Here is a 23,535-nt window from a genome sequence, read left to right as displayed (position 1 = left end):
AGTAATAGGTTTTGAAATCAGGAAGTGATTTCAAACTTTTTCCAACTTTTTCTTTTTTAAGATTCTGTCGTCTATTCCCAGGTCCTTGAGATTTCATATGAATTTTAAGATGGATTCTTATTTCTGCAAAGAAAAAAAAAATCTACTGGAGTTTTAATAGGGATTGCACTGGGTGTGTAGATGACTTTGGGTAGCATTGTCCTCTTAGCACATTAACTCTTCCAATCCATGAACATGGGATGTCTTTCCATATATGTGTATATTTTGCACTTGTTTTTTTTTTAATATATTTTAAATTTTTATTTATTTATTTTTTTTGGCTGCGTTGGGTCTTCGTTGCTGCGCGCGGGCTTTCTCTAGTTGTGGCGGGGGGGCTAGTCTTCATTGCGGTGCGCGGGCTTCTCATTGCGGTGGCTTCTCTTGTTGAGCACAGGCTCCAGGCACATGGGCTTCAGTGTTGTGGCTCGTGGGCTCAGTAGTTGTGGCTCGTGAGCTCTAGAGCTCAGGTTCAGTAGTTGTGTTGAGTCACGGGCTTAGTTGCTCCGCGGCATGTGGGATCTTCCCAGACCAGGGCTTGAACCTGTGTCCCCGCATTGGCAGGTGGATTCTTAACTACTGTGCCACCACAGAATTCCTGCACTTGTTTTTGAAGTCCCGTTGTAAAAACAGCACCATCTTTGATCATGGAGAAAAGGAAAAATTAATCTTTTTTCCTAGAGTGGACTACAGTCCAACCTGAATGATAAACAAATTATATGAATGAGTCAGAACAGAGATGAGAACTGACCCCAGTTGAGGGCATCAGGGTGATGCCTTGAGCGTCAGAGGAGGAAACCACATCTGACTAGCACTAGGGCCCCCGGGAGACCCACCTGAAGGCACAGGAGAGGCAGGGGAGCCAAGAACTCAGTGGGTTTGTGACCTGGATGACCAGAGATGGACTGGAAGGCTGCAGGGTAAGACACACAAGCCCGAGAGGTCGAGGGGATGCTTAGCCGGAACCAGTGACCTGGCCAAGTGTGGGGAAAAGGCCAGGGCAGCACATGCACGCACGTGTGTGTGTGTGTGTGTGTGTGTGTGTGTGTGTGTGAGAGAGAGCCTGTGCACATCCAACATGCAGGGCAAGGACAAGCAGTGGAATGTGGATGGAAGGAGGTCCTCAATGGTGTCTGAGCTGACAGATGTTTCTGGGCTCTGGGACGCCGTCAGCAAGGAGAACGTAACAAGTCCCATGCGGAGGACAGCAGGTGAGCGTGAGGTGGTAGAGCCCGGGGTCTCACTGATGTGTGCTTGGGAGGAAGGGCATTTGTGCAGTGACGTGTGGAGGATGGGGAGAAGGATGGACACTGTCGTTACCAGGCGGCCAGGTCTGCAGACTTCCTGACACCGTATCTCACTCAGTGCCCCCTGCAGCCCCGGCTTCGTGAGGCAGAGCAGGGCTGCCCGCTAAAAACCAGTCCCCGGAAATGTGGACGCTGACAGTCACGCCCGTGTGACCCTGACTAAGGGTCCACGTCTGTGTCCATGCTCTGCAAGGTCAGAGATGGGGGATGGGTGGCCTCGGGTGAGACCCCAGTGTGCCGTAGTCTGTGGCCCCAGGTGCCCAGGTCGGTCCTCGCACACGGCCTAGTTAGAGCCTTGGTGACCCAGGAACCAGGAACTGAGCTCCCGGAGAATCTCAGGAGAACATCTCTTTCCCTTTTTGGTCCCTCCACTGCAAGGACTGGAAGCGCCCCCCGGGGCCGCGTGGGTGTGAGGGTGGCGCGCGGTGCTCAGGGGCCTCCGTCAGCCCGGCCTCCTGAACCTGTCACCGAGCGCCCTGACCTGCAGGACAGGTGTGAGCTCAGACGTGGCGGGACCAGGCCAGGGGTGAGTGTGGGCCGCTGCCTACGTGCTGGGGCAGGCTCCCTGCCTGGCCAGATCTAGGGGCGTGAGCGCTGTGAAAGGTGGTGGAAACCAGCACGGCCAGAAGTGTTCAGATGCCGCTCTGAGGGGACCGTGCCCTGCCGGGCCAAGCCTGGATTGCATCCACGAGGGGCCCAGGCAAGTGGCTCCCAGCCCCGCCTGCTGACCTGGCCCTGCCCAGGCGGTGCAGCTGGGCCTGCCCCTGAGGGCACGGCACAGCCGTGGGGCATTTTTCTGTTCCGTTCTGCGTTCCTTTTTTTTTTTTCCAGTGTAACAAGACTCGCGGTTCTTTAAAACAGTCAAGAGACAATGAGTTGAGGGCTTTTCCCCTCTGGATGTACATTTTATCCTACTTGGTAATTAAGATGCAACAGAAAGTGGCCAGAGTCCCCTGAGTATTCCTGGCTCCGCCTGGTCACGATGCCGGGGTCACGTCGCCCGTGTCCTGGGCGCCACTGGGCGGACGCTCGGGAGGGCCAGCGCCTCAAGGAGCCTCTTCCGTTTACAGAGAGACGAGCGTGTGTCGCTGGTGGTGTCCTCGGCACGGGCGGGACGCTTGAGTGCCGCAGAGGAGACCTGAGGAGCCAGAGTGGGGTCCGGCCTTCGTGCCTGTGCTGGGTGAGGGGCCACGGCCACGGTTAGCGCCCTCGGTGCTGCGAGTGTGGTCCCGATGTGGGTGACACCAGTGTCCGCAGAGTGAGCCGGCCCGTGGGGCAGAGGCTGCAGCCTCAGAGCTGCCCTGCAGCCCCGTGGACGCTGGGGCCACGGGAGCCGTTGCTGGGCAGGGGGCGGGGAAGGGTCCAGACAGCAGGGCCCTTTCCATAAGGTGAGGGTCAGGGTCACGGGCCAGGAGACAGGCCGGAAAGGCCATTCTGTGCTTTAGGTCTCTCTGAAAGATGAGCTTGGAAAACTCTTATGAAAGTTAGTCACCCGTGCAAAGAAACAAGACACGTTAGAACTATTTTCTTAAAGGGCCGTTAGAACCATGGTATCTAAGGGGTATCTTTGAAACAACGTGAAAATGTCTTTATAGAGAAGGATGCGGTAAAGTTTTCAAGAAGAGGTGGTTGGGGAGAATCACCCGGGTAAGTGGCCTTTGTCTGAGACCGGGCAGGGATGAGGCCAAAGGAAGAGATGCCCTTTGGCCGCGCACCAGGGAAATGTGGTCACTGAGGCAGGAACTTCTGGGTTGGTTGCATCTGCACCTTGTGCAACGCGCTTTCGTGTTACAAGGTGCAGTGACAGGATTTCATTCCTCTGGGAATCGTAGCTGAAGGGCTGTGTTATTAGGAAAACTGAAAAGTGTTATTGACCATGTTCCATGGGGGGCTGCGTGCACAGCGTCCCACCAGGTTCCATGTTGGGGGCGTAATTGTTAAATTTAGAGACAGAATTATCAGCTATTCTGACCCCTGAACTGACCTCCGAGACTGAGTTCTCCCGTCTGTTAAGAAGCCAACGATGCATCCTTGGGACCTGGGCTGAGGTGAGTCATACGACGGTGCAAGCCCCACGGAGCAGCAGACGCCTTTCCTCCTACACCTACTCCTGAGGGGCCGTCACAGGCCCACTCCGGGTCAGGACCCCAAGGGTTGAAGGGTGCACACCTCCCACACCGGGAGGCTCAGCCCTGTGGCAAAACCTGAAACCTGGCATATGAATGTATTTCGTAGACAGTATTATAAGTCAACACTGAAGCAAAATAAGAATTGTATCTACATTTCTGCATCTTAAGAGGATGCCTTAAAATTAAGCGTATGACATCTTTATTTCTGATTTTGCAGAGTGTTGCCTTTACAGCCCTCATAGCTGGAAATTTAGAGCAGTAAATTCAGAGAAGAGCTCTGAGAAGACTGTTCATATTTCAGGTCCTTTATCAGCAAGGTCTCCATCAGGGCCAGCAGGAAAATTCAACACACAGGCAACAGCCAGCAGTTTCCACAGTATCTCTACGCGTAGACACGTAAAATGCAGCTATTTTACGAAAACGCTTTCGTGTCAACTTGTTCATGGTTTCGATGTTTCATCATTTGGGAGTGGTGATTAGCTCGACTACCCATGAATTAAGGTATTGCGAAACTGAAAGACCTGACGATTCTCCGTGCAAACCAACTCTGCCTTTTCATTAGGAGGCGATAAAGGAAGAGAGGAGAATTCAACTGTAAACGCGTAGCATGTGTTCAAAGCTGCTCTTCGCTGGAATAGCAAGGAATACGGGTTTAGCCACACGGATGCTTGTTCTAGGCTTTGGCCGTATAAAATCAGTAACATTGTGTTGCCAGCTGTGAACGTAAGCCCTACATCATGGAGCAGCCCTCAACAGTGACATAAAATAACCCACGGAACCTCCCACGTTGCTGAACGCCACTCCGTAGGCAGCTTGAAATACGTAAGCGACTCAGAAGCACCGCATTGCAGAGGAAGGTTTTCTTCCGGTCGGGGTGGACGCTGAAATGTGCAGACACGTCAGAGACGTGGAATTCCACCTAAATCAGCTCCCCCGATCCTCTTCTCCCCGGAATAACCACACTGCTTACGTTCGCTTCTAAAGAGCAGTCCAGGGAAATCCTGAAAAGAGAGGCTACGCTAAAGCATCGCCCACATTACGGAGCTCCAGGCCCGTTCGCATCAAACGGGGCGAGAGCTTAAAACACGGAGCCCAGTCACTCAGCGCCTCTGTCCTGCGCAGCCGCTGTGAGCAGCACCCGTACCGGGCTGTGATCGGGTCGGAAGAGACGAGACAGAGTTCCTTTCCCTGGGGGGCGCGACAGGTGCCCAACCCCTGTGCTCCCAGGATGCAGCACTTTGGATGGGGCTCTGGGAGGGTGTGTGTCCTTGGGGGACAGGTGTCGGGGCAGGTCCACGTGGAGAGCCGGGCCTTCAGAGAAGGAATGGCTTGGCAAACAACGGAGATTTCCGGCTGGGGGGAGGGGCAGCACCCCAGGGAGAGGAGGCCCTGGAGTGGGGCGGGTCCCTGGAGGGCAGTCGTCACACAAGTGCGCGTGGCCTGAGGGCTGAGAAAGGAGGACCCGAGCTCAGCTCGAAGTTCTGGGAGAGGTTTGGGGAAGAAACGTGTGGGCGGAAGAGGCAGTCACAGTTGCCATGACCTTAACCCGGGGGCGGCAGGGGTGATCGTGACAACGCAGTGGGGAGGGGGGCAGGTGTGTTTCTTGGGGGAAATGGGGGAAAGTACTGACCTTGGCTGTAAGCATTCCTGACCCATGAAACAGATCCTTGCTGAGTGCCTGCTGCGTGCTGGCTGTCTGGGCGCTCACGCCCCGGGGGCGGACGGTAGAGTCCTTACAGACTTCGGGTTGGCTGCAGGGACCCCGACGGAGAAACGCAGAGCCACGCAGGAGACCTCGGGGTGGGGAGGCCCGTGTCCGGGAAGCCCCCGCCATGCGCTGCGCGGTCCCGCCTGTGGCCGAGATCCCGTTCCTGACCCCGTGGGACTTTCACTCGATTGAGGGTTGCGATCAAGGGTTGGGGAGCAAAGCAGTCAGAGTCGGAAGCTCGCCCCCGACCCCCACCCACTAACTTTGTGACCAAGCCTGTCTCCTGGTCTGCGGAACGGGACTCTGCTAGGCTGAGCCCGAGAGGTCGTGCTGTGGTGGATGGGGGCTCCGGGAGGGGGGCGCGGGGGCCCTGGGGTAAATGCCCACGTGTGGCCGCAGCGGCCGGGCGCGACGCGGTCCCCGAGTACCCGCGCTGCAGTCGGGGCAGCTGGCGCCGGGCCGAGCCAGCTGTGCCGGACGGGCTCCCTGGCGTCCAGGGTGCTCTCCTGGGGGCCGTCTGGAGCCCGGTTCCCGCCCCAGCGCGGTCAGCCCGCGCGCGCGGCCCCTGCGTGGAGCTCACCGGGCCGGGGGCCGGGCCGCTGCCCTCACGCCACATCCCCTGCCCCTCGCGCGGCTCCACTCCAGGGCAGAGCTCGGCGCTCCGCCGAGGCCACCGTTCACAGGGAGAGCTGCAGCGAGGAGGTGCAGGGTGGCCCGTAGTACCGGGTGGGCGCCGGCCGTCCCTGGGGCGTGAGCAGGGGCTCGGACGGGGCCTTGAGACTCCTGTCCCACCACCGCCTCCTTCACAGAGGGGGGCTCCGGTCCCAGAACCGGGCGCAGGGCCGGCTTTGGCTGGCCTTCCTTTGCCCCGTCCACCTCCACGGCATCCCTATTCGCCGCAGGCCCTGGGGGCTCGGGCCGGGGTGGGTGGCCGTCGGGCCAGGGCGGCCCCAGGTGCCCAGAGGCTCCTCTGCAGGCTGACAGGTTGGGGCCGGGCTGAGCACCTCTCGCCCGGGGCCTCTCCCCTCGCGGGGCCGCACAGAGCCCCAGCCTCCTTCTCTGGGCATCTGCTCAGTGCGCCTGTGACCCTGCAAAGAGTCGGCGCTGCACACCTGAGGGGAAGCAGCAAAACCAAGTGAGCGTCGCTCTGAACCGAGTCCAGGGCTGCGCTCCGGCCCAGCTTCCTCCCCAGACTGGCCTTGTGGGTTCCCCCTCACCCCAGAGGCCCGGGGCCTTCAGAGTTGGCGTCTCCTGGCCGAGGTGGGCCCCTGTTGGTGCCAGTGGGCCGTGTGGAATCGCTGCGGCCGCCGTCCTGGAACCACCTGAGGCTCTCGTCGGCCTCCGCCCCTTTCCGGTGTTTGTCCGCAGACGCGTCATGCCCGTCGGGGGAGCCGCGCTCCTGCCCGGTGTTTTCATCCAATGACTGAGCGCGAGGCACCGCTCGGAGGCGCGACGTCCCTGGGACCAACTCCTGGTGGCAGGAGGCGGCCAGCCCTGCACTTCCCGGGGCGCTTCCAGTGTCTCCTCTGCGTCGTCTCTTGGCCCCTGGTTTGTTAAGGATGAAGACGCATCTTAGACGGGCACACAGTCTGCAAACATGACACGGAATGAAGGGCAGCGTCCTGGGAAGGAGCCGGTGGGGGTCACGTGACGCGGGGCGGTGCCTACAGTTCTGTGACCAGTGACTCCTCGTGTCTGCGCACAGCTGTCATTTCCAGAAGACTTTCACACGCACTGGACTGTTATCTCAGCCGAGTTGGCAGAGCGTGACCCAAGCTCTTGTTGTATCTGTGGACATGAAAGCCACGCTCGGTCATGGGCAGCGCACAGCTCGGACCCCAGCCTCCATGACGTCGGCCGCTCTGGCTACAAGCGCAGCACCTGTCAAGGGCTGCTGGGCGGCCCGTCGCACTTGGAGCCCCTCCAAAGCTTCCATCAGGTCAGCCTGATTATTTTCCACTGCATCTTCCTGAAAGGATGTTATGATTGTCTAGTTGTTTGGTGGCTGGCGATAAATCAGGCCTTTCTGATGTCATGTGAAAGGGCCCTGTGCTTTCTTGTGCAGCGGCCGCAGGCTGAAGGGGTCGTGTCGGCAGGACACCGTGGACGCGGCTGGCTTAACCCTTTCCCTGCTCGGTCAGGCACGGCCAGGCTGCCCGCTGTGGGGGCGTGGATGGAGCTGAGGGGCCTCCCTCCCACACGGGCTTCGCCAGACTTCCTCCACTGAGAGGCTTGGCATCAAATCAAGATTCAAAACAAGACAGAGTGTCCACGGAATGACAGAGGAGACCGCAGGTGATTCTACAGAAGGAATCCTTTGGAAGGGTCTCTGTCTCATAATCATGAACACGAGAGGTTTCCCTGAAAAGAGGACAACGTCTCGCGGCCGAGGGGTCGCGATAAAATGGGGCTCTCGCACTTTGCTGGCAGCGCTCAGTTCCCGCGGGTCTCCGCACGCCGCGAAGAGGTTCTCACTGGGGCACCGGTCCCGGCGTTCTCCGTGAATGCTCTCCCACAGCTCTGTCCCCTGGCCAGTCCTCTGCCTCCTCCAAAGTGGGCCCCGCTTCCTGCGTCCTCACCGCTACGCCTGGTCCCGGCCGCCACCGTTCCCCGCCACCTGCGTGGCCACCATCCCCTGGCCTCCCCTGGTCTCCAGCCGCTCTCACCCCGCTCGGCGGCCACAGTGAGGTCGGAGACACCCAGCCGAGCCCGTGCTCAAAGCCTTGCGGGGCTCCACGCAAAGCCAGACTCTGGACTCAGTCGGGCTGATAAGGTCCACAAATCTTAAAAGTAAAGCAGGTTCTTTCTCGGCAGATGTCACACACACACGCACACGTACGCACACACACACACGCACACACATGCACGCACACACACGCACGCACACACACGCACACACAGGATTTCGTAAAAAAAAAAAAAAAAATTAAACTCAAGCAGGTTTAGGTGCTGTGTCCCACCCTCTCGAGACCTTATGGGGCAGAAGAGGGGCTGTGGCCGCAGGGGAGCTCGAGCTGCGCCCAACACCGGCAGGGACCCACTCTTGCAGGAGGAGACGAAGGGCAGGCAGCCCTCAGGAGGTCCGCGGTGTTCTTGCTGCACCAGAAGAGGGTCAGCCCTTCCTTGCACACACAGCAGGCGCTGGTGCAGCAACAGGCCCTGCCCTCCGCCCCGGGAGGCCCCGTGGGCACTGTGTCCTGCAGGCCCGCTGGGCACGGTCCTGCCTCTCAAGGGCGGGTGCCCAGACCTCATCCCTTCAAGAGCGGCCAGATGTTTCCAGGCTGAGTGACCCAAGCACAACGAAGTGGCAGATCTTTAGGAGGGAAGGGGATTGTGTGTGAGAGTTGGAGCATTCCGGGCAAAAATAACTCACCCACCCTTGTAAAACACGGAGCTAGAAGTCAATCCCACACTTGCTTTCAAAAATTACATTGGCGTCAGAAAAATCAGACTTTCAAACTACATCAGGCTGAGGTGGCCAGTTTATAGCTGTGGCCCACGGGCTGCAGGTGCTCTAAGGGACCATCAGTGACTACAGAATTAAGGTGTGACAACATGGCTCTGCTGCGAAGGTCCTGGGTCTCGTGATGGGAATTACCCCGCGGGCCAGTGTGATCGCCAAGCTCCTCTGGGCTCCAACCACCTTGTCACCCTGTCCAGACTCAGTGGCCTTCCCTCCATCCCTGAAAGACCCTGCCACCCCAAAGCTTCACGGGACGCTTTTTCTCATCCGTCAAATAAACGTCACCGCTTCACGGTGGGCCTGGCCCTGTTTTTCAAGCTCCCTGTCCGTCAGCTTTCTGCCCTGAGCTCCCTGTGGCTGAGGCGGGCTTGTTCACGTCTCCTGTCCTCTGCACTGTCCCTCCTGCTGAAACAGAAGCTCATGACAAGGCCTTGTCTAGTCCAGGGCTGCTTCCCCAGCGCCTAAGGCTGTAAAGCTTTGACAACAGTCAAGAGCATGTGAAATGATTACAGTAATTGCGGAAAAACAGAATACCAAGTCTGTTACCATTATTCAAAAAATGATGATCTAGAAACAGAAGTTAGGTTAGGGTGCAAGGTAAAAGCGACATACCTGTAAAAGGAAAACTGTAAGACGACCCACTTCAGAAGATTACATTTTCATCCTTGATGTTACTATAAGATATGAAGAGAATTGCTTTCCCTCCCCCTTGGTGGTAAAAGCAACACTAGCCAGCCTGTTGTCACGATGAACTAGAAATGGTGGCGGCTGCTTTCCACGTGTAACCGTGAATCCTCACGGCAGGCTTGCCTGGAGGGCCGTGTTTCCCCACTTCACAGATTTAACACCTGAGGCTCAGAAGCACCGAGAACTCCCCCAAGGCCACACAGCTCAGTGCTTGAGCCACAGATGAAGCCAGGTCTCCCAGTGGTGTCTGTGCTGTCAGCGTCTAAGGAGCTTCTGTTATTGAGATACAATGTGTGTGGTGAAACGCGCAGATCTGAACCCGCTTCGACAAATGCACACCCTCACGCACCGGACACACCCTCCGTGTAAGCCCCCCCCCCCCCAGGGTCCTGCAGCACCTTCCCTGTCGACCCCTTTTGCTTGTAACCAACAATCTCGTTTCCCCCACCTTCAGTTAGCTTACCGGGTCTAGACCATAGGTGCTGGACCATAGGTGTCCCTCTGCTGGAGGGACGCACGCTGGACCATAGGTGTCCCTCTGCTCTGCCCGTCTTGTCACCCAGCGCTGGAATGCGTTGATGTTTCCACTTGGTTTAGTCTTCATTCGTCAGAGGCCTCTTTGCCACTCAAATGAATGTCCACAAAGCTTGTTGTTACAGTGCTTTCTGGGGAGGGCTTGTCCTACTGGGCGTTGTGAGTGCTGGCTTCTGGTCCAGCGCGCGGCCACTAGATGGCTTTGTGACGTTCGTCAAGTGGCTTGATTTAAGTATCTCTATAGCCGTGTTCGGGAATGGGATTCTGTCTCTCTTACAGAGATGGAAAAGCAAACACACCCGGTGACCGGGCAGTGGAGCTACGCCACAGCCTGGTAAACCCGCTACTGACAGGAAACCAAATGAATGGACAAATAGAAGTGTAGGAAACCTAAAGATCCGTCTTCATACTCATCTTTCCCCACGTCTCTCAAAAACCTTACTAACAAACGTCATAGCAGTCGTCTTAATTTTTCCTCAAATACGAAACTCCCCAGAGAAACAACCAAAAAGCAAGAAATTGGATGCTGTCAGTGGCCTGGTCAGCCTTAGCACGCCTTAAGAAGTTACTGAGGGGGCTTCCCTGGTTGCGCAGTGGTTGGGAATCCGCCTGCCGATGCAGGGGACACGGGTTCGTGCCCCGGTCCGGGAAGATCCCACATGCCGCGGAGCGGCTGGGCCCGTGAGCCATGGCCGCTGAGCCTGCACGTCCGGAGCCTGCGCTCCGCAACGGGAGAGGCCACAGCAGTGAGAGGCCCGCGTACCGCAAAAAAAAAAAAAAAAGTTGTTACTGAGGGAATGTATGTTTGAATGACCGTCACGTCATTTCTGCTTTGGTTGGGGAAAAGGAAGGGAGGGAGGAAAGATGGTTGGATGGATGGATGGATGGATTGATTATTGAAGTGAGGTTTCTTAAGTTTGAGTAACCTGATGTACTATACAAGCTGAGAAAAATCCCGAAGGAAAAAATATCCCATCCGTGTCGTAGAAGCATCCACATTACTTACAATACTCTTTAGTACTAATGTTCAAAGGCGGGGGTGAGGGTGCGGGCAGATTTCTAAGGGGCCGAGTAATCTAACAGCTAGAAAGGAAATCGCCTTCCCCTTGTGCGTGTGGCGGTCACGGGTGGCCTGAGTCGGCCCCCCCGGGTGAGGGGGCGTCAGGCTATAGGTGAGTGAACACGGAGCCGCGCCTTCGCCCCACAGGTGCTTCGCAGGTGCTTTGCAGGTGCTTTCATCCCTAGGAAAGAGGCCACCTGAAGCAGTTACAGGATCTCTTGAGTTGCATTTTGATTGTCTGGAGGTTTCATGAGCTGACGTATGTGCAGTGCTTGGAGGGTAGAAAGTACTAAGTGGCAAAGGAAGAGCGGCCCGGCCTTGTGCTCCAGAGGGCCACCAGCCAGCTGTGTGACAACCCTCTTTAATCGGTCCACTTAAAGGAGCTTTATCTGCTTTCCGCGGGGTTTGTGTCACCTCCTACTAGCCTGGGTCATATTTACACCCTAGGTCCAGTTATTAACAGTAAGCAGTAATTTCCGATGAAGATGGTGCTGGCTTTGAAGCCTGGGATGCTGAGGTCACCAACAATCTTATCTCCCTTTCATTAACCGGCTCTGCATTGCCACTGCAAGTCAGCCCCGCATCAGCCGGTCAGAGTGACCATCAGGGAAGGAATCAGAATCCGGAGGCTCCAGTGACAGGACTTAATCGAGCTTCCCCTGGGCCGATGCTCCCATGAGCACCGCAGATCAAGGAATGACGCTAACAGAGAAGTGAGCGCTGCGGTTGCTGTAGATGCAGGCCAGATGCAGGAAGGTGGAACCTCGGAAGTACGTGTGCTGCGAGGCTGCACCCCCAGACCTTATTGGCTTACTTTATTTAGCGCAACCCATGACGCACCCACCTGTGCTTCCACAGCCCCCAGACCTCCTGGGCAGCTTCGAGAAACACCTTCCTCCGCCCAGTCCACTCAGGCTGAGCCTGGGTGAGCCGGACAGGCCCCGGAGGCCCAGGGGCTGGCCGGTACAGAGGCTGGGGCGCCCCCGGGGCCTGCTTCTCTGTCCCGGGAACGGGGACGGGAGCCTGGGGCTGACGGCCAGGGACAGAAGCCGGGCTGGGTGTGGGGCACGTGCCCGCTCCACGCGGGAGCGCCGTCTTCATCTCCGCTCCTCCTGAGCACGTCTGCCTGAAAGGACTTTTCCCAGGATATTTTTAAAGCTCTACTTAAAAGGAACTTGGTGTGTTTCATCCTGTATTTCCCTGTATAATTGTGTGTCTGTATTTCTTCCCTTTTCCCTAACTACGTTTGTCCTTTTCTGCTAATCATATTTTCGAAATACAAATGAAAAAAGATGCATCTCTATGTAGGCTGCACTGTAAATGCCGTTAATTGGGTTCTCCCTTTATAAAGTGAATCCTTTTTTTTTTAACCACCACAGGCTTTATTTACAGATTTCCAAGTGGACACCTAAGGAAGACAGTGTTCTCGTTCCCTTTTTCAGAAAGCTCTGCTGTGCCGGACAGACTTCATCCGTGTCTGGGGCACGCCCAGAGGCGGATTGTTTCTCCCCCCTTGGTTTGGTAGCTCTTAGTAGCAGCTGGTTCCACATGACAAGTTCTACCAGTTGGAAATGAGTGGTCCCCAGCCCAGAAACATGGGATCAGTGGGGACGGGGGCGGGGGCGGGGAAGCGTCCTGGAGATCCCTTCGGGCACCTCCACCCCCCTGGGGTCAGGACAGCACGTCCCGAGGCTCACCTGCGAGGCCACTGGCAGAGGCGCCCGCACCCCGGCCCCCTGGCACGGGCTGCTTACTCTGGTCCCTCTGCCAGTGGAGCCGGTGCTGACGGACTGCATTTCCCCGAGGGAGAGCCCAGCATTGTTCTCCCCGACGGCAGCCCCGCTGACAGACAGCCCCTCTGAGGCCGCTTCCTGAGCAGACCAGACGGCCGTTTTCTTCTTGTCTCTTATCGCCCCTGTCATTAGACGAGAGGCCGGGCTTCAGCTTCCCTGGTGCTGATGTGCACAGGCGAGGGGAGGGGCCGTGCCGGGCGCCCTGACTCAGGCTGCCGCGGTGCGCACTGCTCTGGGCTCGCGGCCTCTTTGGGAAGGTTTCAGTCAAAGGACATCAATGTGAACATGAAGAGTTTAACCTGCCCGACAGAGACAGACTCTACTGCAGACTTTCTGGGGGAACATCCAGACTTTGTGTTTTCCCGTTCTTACCGACCGTCAGCCGCGCATCCCCACCCGTGACTGGGACGGTCGTGCAGCTTTACAGGTTTTCCCATCGACTGTGTTGCTGTTGTTAGCAGTTTCGTCTTTCTAAAAAGGAGCATTTCCCCCAAGAGGAAGGCATTAGCATCAAGTGACATCAGGAACCAAATTCACTGGCATTCTTTTATTCCCTTGGAAGCTCAGCTATTCCTCAATTTGGCTTTTTTAAGAAAAGTGGGAGGAAAGCGATGAACATGCAGCAGCGCTCACAGTCCGAGCCTTAAATCCTTGAATCAAGCAGGGCTTCTGTCGTCCTGGTGTCTGTGCCCTTCTCCTTACTGACGTCACTCGAGTCCAGATCCTTCAGGATCTGCACCTTAGAAATGTGACAACATCCTGCCAAAAGAGCTCACGCTCCCAGAATGTTTCTCCACCTAAACAGGTGCCCTTTGCGAGACGTACACATCACTTGAAATTAATATTAATGTTAATATTAGTATGAACATTTTCCTGGGAATTCTCTGGCGGTCCAGTGGTTAGGACTCCGCACTTTCATTGCCGAGGGTGAGGGTTCAATCCCTGGTCAGGGAACTAAGGTTCTGTAAGCCGTGCTGCGTGGCAAAAAAAAAAAAAAAAAAAAAAAAATTAAATATTTCCTAATGTAACCTCAGTGAAAGAGTGAGAAAAAGAAATGAGACGATGAATTTTGAAAAGAAATATGATAGACTCTGCTTGACAGCTTCACCACAGTGATTCTCAGGAAAGTGGCTGAGTATCAAGGGAATTTAATGTGCTAAGTAATGACCAAAGGCAAGTAAGATTGGGGGAGGGGAGGAGATCCAAGCCGGTGTGTTAAAGGTGTGCTGTTATCCTGATGAGGATGAAACGGCGCCCAGAAGACTGTAGTGAGCGTGTAAGACGGTGACACAGCATGGGCCCTGCTTCCCTGGGTTTTGCGTTAACTACTGTGGGCGCAGGAACTGGCCTAATGACTTTTCCAGGACCGGGTCTGGCCCTTTATCACTTCACTATAACAAGAACAGAAGCCGGGAAAGCCGGAAAAATTACTGCAGCAAAACACGCCTTCCTACCTGCGGGGGTTGCCACCCTGACCTCCGGCACCCGGGCTTCAGGGCTCCTGGCTGGGCAAAGCCCTAAAGGCCACCCGAGTCCGCAGGCGCCCTGGAGCCCTCGGACCATGAAGGGCCAGGGCGTCTGGACACACACGCCTTCCCTGCTCGTGCTGCTTTGCTGCTGTAAAATGCTCAGCTAACCCTAATCGAATCTGACAAGAATAAATCACAGGGTGAAACTCACCTAAGGAACACCTGTGGAAACGGGGAGGACACCAGGAGCCAGTCATCTCTGGGAAACGTCACCTTCACGTAGAAATGCTTCATATTTGCCCCAGGGCTTTCTCGTCTCTCTTTTAAAGGAAAGGTCTAGACCACCCAGTGCACGACGTGCGTTTGGGAAACTGTACATAAAATCATCACTTTCATTCAGCTTTGGCCCCTGTTGTCATACCGAGGCTTTAAGCCTATAAATAAAGAAGGAACTGAACGGTCAGAAGAGAAGAAAAAAACAAAACAGATGAACGTCTTCCTCGCCCGTCCTTGGAGCTGATCACACCCTAGTGGAGAGGGTTTGTGAAGAGTGACAGGAAGCACAGCTCCTGGCCTCCTTCCCCCGCAGGCCAGCCACGTGCACCTCCACTGCTGCATCCCAAACCGTTTCCCTAAAGGACACACTGGGGAGAAATACGAAAGCCCTTCGGGAGGGGTTAAGGGTAAAACAAGCTGGGACGTCCTTCATCTTTCCTACACGTGGATCGGGGCACAAGCCCAGGGGCTGGGCTGGATGTCAGGTTGGAGCAGCTGGCGTCCAGAGCCACCGTTTCGTTTTAATGGAACCTCATCCTTTTCCTTCACAAGATCTCTCGGTGTAATCAAATTTGAGGGAGACAGAGCCTCGGTAGAAGGTGAAAGGTAGCTGCTCAGCTGGAATATAGGAGTTGTGCTCAGAACTTCACTGGGAAGTTTCACTGGTGCATCTCTGGTTTCAGTGAAATCCTTGCACAGTAGCAACGTCTGTTTCTGAGCTTTTGAAAGCCATTTTTCTTCTTCCTTAATTATAGTTCCCTACTTGTTTTTAGATTAAGAACTGCTTGTAGAAAAATACAGGAAACCAAGTTACAATGCAAAGCACCCTTTCCAAGCCTGCTGAGGCCATTTGAAACGGCACCGGTTCTTCGGGTTCTGCTAACCAGGAGTTTAGAGCCCGGCTCACACCCTCTGCAGAACCGGTGACCTCACGGCAGGTGTGGGAAAGGAACAGCGGCCCTGCTCCTTCCAGCCGTGACCGTGACCGTGACCGCTGTGGAACTGAGGGGCCCTGTTGCTTCCTCGTGCCACGTTTCACAGCTCCCTCTGGGGAAAAAGAATGCATATCTTTGTGTGACTCTCAGAGTTGAACAGAGGTATCCTTGAAGTCTGCACAAGTTTATTTAGGGAAAGGAGAGAGAACTAAATTCATTTGTTTTTCCACTTGTATTTCCAGCTCCATGTAGCACTGTGTTCAACTGCTAATTAGTAATATTTGCATCTTACTTTTCCTGAAGACTCTGCATGTGGATTTCTAAGGCCAGCAGAAGTAACTTGTTTGACTATTATTAATGCTGGAGAGGAAGCCAGCCCTTCAGCGAAACGCAGTGCCTTTGGGAACTTGATTTACTCCAGCCTAAAATGTGAGGCTGGGTGGTGGAGGAGAGCAGCTGGATGGGCCGTGTTGGAGCAGATTTCAGGCAAACGGTGCAGAAGTGGATCCAGACGCCTTAGCGGACGTGAGCCGGGGGCTGGGCCGGGGCCGGGTGGGCAGAGCGGGTCCTGCCCGCCCCTGCGCCCTTGCCACCTCAGTCCACCTTCCGGGAGCCTGGGGAGGACGTGGGGCAGAAGCCTTCAGTTACAGCTTGAGTGTGTTACTTTCCTCGTTGCCGTGGTTTTTAGGCTGTTCTCAATATTCCGTGGGGCTGAGACAGCGTCTTCCTGGGGTATGTGTGGTGTGCAGGGTCCTGCCTGTGTCCAGGCAGCCTTCACTGGCCTCCGTTTGAGGGCTCCTGTCTCGTGTACCGCTGGAGGAACACGTTTGCATCTGGAGGGGCTAACTGTTCATCTTAGCCCCAACGTGGTCTATTTCAAAGTCTTTTGCTTTCCTTTCTCTTCTTTCTTTCCTTCCTCCTTCGCGTCTCCCTTTCTGTTTGGAATCGTCTTGAAATTCTCATCCCTCTTGCTCGCATCCGTGCGTCCTCAGGACCTGTTCTAGCAGCAGGGCTGGGATGCGGCAATACTTGACGCTCTTCTGGTTTCCTTCCCAGGAAGTCTCTTCAATGGAGGGAAACCGGGAGGCCTTGGCGGTTTGCAGCTCCCTCCCTGCGCTGGGAGGCCTAGCGGCTACTACTTGAGTCATCTCGTCCTTTTTTATGTGTTTTTATATTTTGATAAGGTCCTGTCAGCTGGGATGAGAAACTCACGAGTGAGAGCACATGGGCCCCGCCGTCGGAGCCGGGCGGCCGGCGGGGCAGGGGCTGCGGGGGCAGAGGAGCCCCGAGTGCGAGTGCGGGGGCCGCTCCTTCGCGGGGGGTGGGGTGACGGGGTCCAGATCAGCATTTCTGAGGAAGGGAGAGAACGGACGAAGCAGACAGCCGAGGGCTGCCAGCGCCTGGTCGGCAAGGAGGGGCAGCTCGGAGAGACGCGCCTCTTCTCGCGCGCGTGGGTGTGCAGGGCGCGGGGCTGCGCTGGAGCGAGAGAGGGGCGCCCGGGAGGGGAGGGGGAGAGACGGGGGGGGGGAGGATGGGAGCGGGGTGGGGGGCGCACCGCAGGGGAGGGGCGGAGGGCGCATCCCCCTCTCCGCTCCCGTGAGACGAGCGCGAATCCGACACGGCTCTCGGGGCGGCGTCCCTGACAACACGAGGCGGAAAAGAAGGTCACTGAGGCCGGCGGGACGCGGTGGCGGCGGTGGGCAGGGACCCCGGGCCCAGCGTCGCGTCCCGAGACGCCGCCCTCGCGGGGCCGCGGGGGACCCGGGAGCCTGTTCCCCGCCGCCGACCGCCCGCCCGTGTGCTCCGTCCCCGCCCGCAGGACTTTCTGCAGGGAGACTGCACCAAAGCCAAGCAGAAGCTCAGCTGGAAGCCCCGGGTCGCCTTTGATGTGAGTGCGTCTCCCGGCCGCTCCGGGCCGGGCCGGGGAGGGGACGCGGTGGGGAAGCGCCCCGGGGAGGGGGGCGAGGAGGGCCGGGGAGGGGGCGCCGGCCGCTGCAGGCGCCGCGGTGGAGGGGGCGCCCCGGGAGGGGACCAGACGCTCCCGTCTCACCAGCGCTCGCGTCCTCCCCGCAGGAGCTGGTGAGGGAGATGGTGGACGCCGACGTGGAGCTCATGAGTACCAACCCCAACGCCTGAGCGCCCAGCGGTGCCCGCGCCCGCGTCCGGGCCGCCGAAGTTTGCAGCAGCCGGGATGGGCTCCGGAGGCGCCCACTCGACTTTTGTCCAGGCCTCCTCTGACCCGTTTTGGTAATCAAGACGTTTTAATCACATACTCACTTGACTTGAAATTATGTCGCTGGACAACTGAAATTGTGGGGCTTTCAGGTGGTTTTTTTCTTTTCTTATTAAAAATATCCTTTCTTAACCTGCATCAACACAGTCCTCGTGCATATTGTCTCCAAGTTACAAAAGCAGCTCTATAAGGACCCCAGAACCAAAATACCCCAATCCCTGCCTGGAGCGAAATAGCTTCCTTCTGAGAGAGCTGCGGCCCGGCCTGAGCCCGGCCTGGCCGGCGCGTCCTCCCGAGGCTCTGCCCCGGACCTTGCTTTCCCCACCTGGTCACGGTAAGCCGCTCTATGCAGCCGATCTGGAAGCCCAGGTCCTGCAGAAAGGCGGCGTTCACACCAGCTCTGGTCTCTGCGACTATAATTAGAACCCAGAGGGCTCCCACCATCTCAAAAGAAGGCTTGAGAAACAGGGAGAGGTGGTTAGAAGAAGAAACTTGAAGGAGGGCAAATATTGCTGGAACATTCCATGCCAGGCCCCTGGGTCACCCAGAGGTCTCTGAGCCCATGCCTTTGCTTGTGGTCTAGAATCTTACACACACTACTTATTTCCAACCTCTTCTCAGTAGTAGATCACTTTTTAAATCTAATTTTGATTTAGTCGTTCAACCAGTTTATATTAAGTGCCTAATATATGCTAGATAGCGTGCACATGAACTACATCAGGTTAATTAGAAATCCAGTTTCATTGAGAGCAGCATTTGGGGGCCTGGCTTTAACCGCGCGTGCTCCCGAGCCGTGTAGGGCGTATCTGTGCAGGTTCAGGCAGGTGGACACACGCGTGTGGAATCCACCAGCATTAGGCAAGGGTTTGTGTGCAGGTGGAAACCTCTGCGTGAAATGCCATATTTCGCCCCAGAACAAATTAGGTCAGGACTCCTCTCCCCCTCACTCCCCCTCCAAGGAAAATAAAATAGAACTCCACAGCGAATGGAATTCCAGCCTTTGCACATGCCTGTGCGAGTGCAGCTGAACTATTTCTGACCGTCTTCGCGGGCAGGTCTGTGGTCTGGGGGGACCCAGGCTCCAGCGGCCGGTGGCAGGAAAGAGGGCTCTGTGTGTGGCTGCCCCAGTTGCTGTGCAAGCACGCTGGCCGGGGCGGCCTGGGCTCCGATGGAGCAGAACTGGGGGCCTGAGCTGGCCCACCCGGGGCTCAGGAGCTGCCCCAGGACAGGCCTTCTCCCAATGGTGATGCTGCTAATTGGAAACAGATGGTCCCTGGAAGGCGGGGCCTCCAGGGCTGGGGGCTGGTGGGCACACACACACATACACACAATCACACACAGATTCACATACATGCAAACACTTACAAATACAAATACACACCTACAAGCATGCCATCTTACACAGCGTCACTCACAGACACTTGGAGACACAACGCAAGCCCGCCGTCACAAACACACAAGGCTCACAAATAAACACACTCACATTCCCCTTAGCCCTGACCCGATGGAAGGCACCCCTCCTCCTCTTCCTCTGACCCCCCTGAGCCCCCAACTTCGTCCCACACCCGGGCTCCGGTGCTCCGTGGCTTGCCACCCAAAGGCTCCTCAGTGAGGACTGGAGAGGGTCCAGGCAGGGGGTTAATGGGGCTCCAGTGGTGCCTTGGTGTTAAATTATTCTCAGAATGGCCTGGAGCAGCGGGTCTGAAGGACACAAGAAGTATTTTTGGTTGCAGCCTTCTCTATTCCTGCACCTCCGATGGTGGGGTGAGGGGTAATTTGGCTTCCTGGCCTCCCTGTGTGTGTGCTGAAAAGGAGGAAAAGAGAACAGATTTGCTTATTTCTCTGCTTGCTTTCTGGGCTGTGAATTTCATTTGGCCATCCTTGAAGACAATTCTTACTAAAGTGTTTCTTCTACCTCAAATCTCACTTCAATTTCAGCGAACTTATTTTGCCCTTTTTCCCTGCTCTGCCAGCTTTGTTCATTTTAGATGTGATAAAATATCTTCCACCTTGATTTTTTTTTAAGTAAAAGCTAAGAAAGTGAAACTTTACACTCAAATATGAGAGCAAAGCAGTGAGGCCCCACGCCCGTGCCCTACGTGAGCAGCATGGCTCGTGGGTACCTGGGCAGCAGGGGCCGCAGCCTGTGTCACACCTGCCTGGCGGGCGGCAGTGGGCTGTGTGCTGCCTCTGTTGGACGCGAGACTGGGGCCCAGCCCTGAAAACCTGACACACCTCTACAGCTCGCAGGGGCGAACATGGGCAGCACAGGCTGCCGACCTTTGAGGGAAGGGCCAAAGTGCTTTGAGGTTAACCTCCACGCAAGACGGCGCCTTCGGAAACTGGATTCCAGGTCTGTGACTGCGCCAGGAAGCCAGTACAGACACTGCTGCAGGTTCCTCTCAGTCTCCCTTAATCGCCTGTACCAACACCAACCCCCAAAATGCACAGAAACGCCGGTTGGTTGGTTGGTCGGCTGCTGGGGAATGAGACCTTCGTTACTAAAGCTCATCGCAGGAGGCAACACCTCAAAATTTCGCTTCAAAATAGCCATAGATACACTGTTTACAAAAAACTTCTGAAGCCCCAAGAAAATGAGCCTCAAAGCACCCCGGGCACCTGTGTGTACTGGGAATCCCAGCCGGGCATTCGCAGTTTTAAGATGTATGCCAGTAAGTCCAAGTTCACAAGTCGTCTGTTTTTCACAACCCGCAGCCGGGCGGGTCCGTGGATGGCGTTGGGGGGATGGGGGTGGAGGAGCCGGGAGATTTACCGAAAAATCGTGTGTGTGTGGGGGGGGGGGGGACACGGCTCTTTCAAACTTCTCCATGTCCCAACATGCCACCCCACACCTCTCCAAAAATGGCGAGCTTTAATTTTTCACGCACAGCAGCGACAGCCGGGCCACACAGCCGCTCTGGGCCCTACCGCACCGTTCAGTGTCCCCTTCCCCAGGGTCTGGCGCCGCTGTCCCGAGGCCAGGCCGCCCGCGCACACCCGGGGGCTGTGCCACCGCGATTAGCCCGCGAGTGCCTCTCCAGCCATTTCGGGTCGCGGCCCGCGAGGCCACCGCTGCCCCACACCCGAGGCCCGCGACGGGTTGTCCCACCGGCCGCAGGAGGCCATCCGCAGGCCCCGTTCCGAGCACCACCCACCCTCACCCTTTTCCTCCGCTGGAGCGTCCCAGCTGGGAGGCCGACGACCGCGGCCTGACCCCAGACCCTGGTTCCCGCCCTGCCTCCAGGGTCAGGGGTCGCACGCAGCGGACGCCCCCTTTGATCTCTAGATTCGGGGACTGGGGCTCCCGGCGCGGAAGCCACTGCTAGGAGGAGCCCCGACGCGTATGCAGGGCCCCGGGCTCCGCCACCCACCGCCTCCGAGCCGCGGCCGCACCGAGGGGCCCGGATCCCAGGACAAGGACCGTAGGGAGACCAAGCGCGCGCATGCGCCGGCCGCGCGCCCCTCCCCCAGCCCTGGCAGCGGGACCCCGCGCACGTGTCCCAGCGCCCTGAGCCCGAGCGCGGTCTAAGACTTGACAGAGAGCTGCCGTTAAGAAGCAGAAAGTCCCACACGGCTCAGCCCCGGCCTCTCCCAGGCGCCTCCCAGGTGCGCCCAGGGCACGCGAGGAGACAGCGCTCAGAAGGCCTGACTCCCAACAGGAGGGTGGGTGAACCGGGGGAGGCGGCTGCAGAAGGGGTTCTGGCGACGGCCGCTCCGACGGGAGGCGCTGGGCCCGGGCCGGCCGTGAGACCCGACTGGAGCTGGAGCGGCGGCCCGGGCGCGGAAGTGTCTATTTGGAAGGGGGCAGGACCGTGGCCGGAGTTTGGCTTTAAATGGCGAGAAGCCTCCAGGCAAGGGCCATCCGGCGAGGCCTTCCTGTCGCGCCGCTTCTCCCCGACGGGGCCCCGCGGCCCCGGCTCCATCGACCCACCCGGGGACCGGCCCGCAAAGCCGAGCTGCGTTGGGTTGGTTCTCGGTCACTAAACACTGGAAACCACTGCCTGGCACTTCCCGAGGCTCCGCGCAGGAAGCCCCCGCGGGGCCCCGGGGCCGAGGTCCCTCCGGGAATGTCTGGCACCCAGTCAGCCCGGGCCGTGGGAGCCGCGGTGGGGCCTCCCGTGTTCTCCCCGACGGCCCCTCCGCCTCCTCTCGCCGGGACCCGATCGGCGAGCAGCGAGGCCCGGCCGCTGTCCCCATGTGTCCTGCGGGGTGACAATGATAAAAATCCTCTTCGGGACCGCACGGAAGTCCCCGGGGGCGGCTCCAACCGGGCCTGGACCCAGGCGCTGCGCACCGGGCTCCGGTGTGGCCTCCGCGGTGTCAGGGACCCGGTGCGCCGCGGGGGACGCCGAGCTCGCTCAACTCAGAGGACAGAGTTCTCATTTTTCCTCCACTCGCAGATTTTTAAGAATCCGATCGCTGCCGCCTAAGCACATGGTCCCCTCTCCTGTCTGGTTTGCACATCTGTAGCCATTAAGGAGACCCAGCACAGCCTCCGGGCCCAATGACCTGCTTTTATACTGAAGGAAATGCAGAGGCCTTAAGAGTTAATGGCGCTAAATGTGCTGGTTTTCCTGCCTCTTCCCTGGGGAAGGTAATGGAGGAGGGAAGGTGTCTGTCTCCTCTCTCTCTCCCTCTCTCATCTCTGATCTAACTCATCCCCAAAGCCCTACAACGAACCCCTTCGTTCCCCAACCTCCACTCCTGAGTCCTGGTGGAGCCCCTGGAGAGGTCCTCCTCTGCTCCTAGGCCACGCCGGGGTCCCACCACCCAGGTCACTGGAGACGCCCCACCGCCTGGCTTTGGCCGCCTGCCCACTGCTCACTCCCTGGGTTCGCAAACGGCACTCCCAGGCCACCCAAGTAGCACCAAGCTGTGTTGACTTCGGGGGCAAAGGAGCAGCCCACCCAGGGTCCTTCCTGGGAGCGACGTGAGGGATGGCGAGGGGAAGGGGACAGGCAGCGACTTGGAGGAACCCAAAGGCAGACCAGAGGGAGAAGATGCTCTTTGGTAGAAGAGAGGGAGGTGCCACGTGGAGAAATGAGAGGCCTGGGGCAGCACCCGCATCCTGCAGGGTCGCCGGCGACCGCTCCTGAGCAGCCTGGGGAAGCACCCCGAATCCTGCAGGGTCGCCGCCGACCGCTCCTGAGCAGGTATGAATGCCAGGCCCTCTCAGGACCGCCGGACCGGCCTCCCCTGTCCTGTATCTCCTCTGGGAGCTCCACCCTTCTCTCCTGTCTGAAGACACCCGGGCCTCAAGGCAAGCAAATCCCAGATTGTACAGCGTCCCTTCTGATATGCTCGACATGCTGCAAATGTGAAATCAGTGAGGGAAAAAGTCAATAACAACAAAATAACGTAAAGCAGAGCGCTTCTCTGGAGCCAGGGTAAGACAGGAAAGGGCCCAGCAAAGGTCCTCAGTTGCCCTTATGCTCCCTACACCATACTTTGGTTTCCAATAAGGCGGACATGGTCCATTTTGCTCAATTTTCCACTCCTAATCCCGTGGAGAACATCGTGGAGAAGCGGCTTTCATTCTCCTGAATGGATTTTGGAGCTGGAATTCCTTGGATTAAGGATTGCCCCTTTCCCACCCGGACTGCTCCGTGTGGCCCGGTCTGTCCTGGTCTGTCTGGGGCCTGAGTGCGCGCTCCGGCTGCCGCGTCCGGCCCGGGCCCTGTGCACGGTGGGCATGCGCCCCTCGGGAGGCGGTGCAGGCTGGCGCGGGGACGTCCTAGAGGGGCTTCGGCCGCAAGGCCTTCTGCGGGGGCCTGGGAGGAAGAGGGTGGGAGAAGGAGAGGACAGAAAGGGGGGCGGAGGGCAGAGACACTTAGCACTTAGTGCAGATGATCGATTTACACTCAAAAATGGAGACGTGGAGCAAAGGGGCAGCAGGCCACCCAGT

The 23,535-nt window shown here is 57.5% G+C and overlaps 1 protein-coding gene across 2 annotated transcripts in view; it reads left to right on the top strand.

Moving 5' to 3' along the window:
* The window catches only part of GMDS (GDP-mannose 4,6-dehydratase), a 480,820-nt gene extending 463,052 nt beyond the window's left edge, over positions 1–17,768 (top strand). For both annotated transcript variants that reach the window (XM_060023746.1, XM_060023745.1), the window contains 2 exons: positions 17,217–17,285; positions 17,471–17,768. In XM_060023746.1, coding sequence (XP_059879729.1) covers positions 17,217–17,285; positions 17,471–17,533 — 132 coding nt within the window. In that variant the 3' untranslated portion in view covers positions 17,534–17,768. The remainder of the gene's footprint in view (positions 1–17,216; positions 17,286–17,470) is intronic.
* Positions 17,769–23,535: the final 5,767 nt, after the last annotated feature.

Source organism: Delphinus delphis, chromosome 10, assembly GCF_949987515.2.
Source record: "Delphinus delphis chromosome 10, mDelDel1.2, whole genome shotgun sequence".
Taxonomy (NCBI): Eukaryota; Metazoa; Chordata; class Mammalia; order Artiodactyla; family Delphinidae; genus Delphinus; species Delphinus delphis.
The sequence above is the reverse complement of the archived record's forward strand: the minus strand, read 5'-3'. Positions and strand labels throughout refer to the sequence as shown.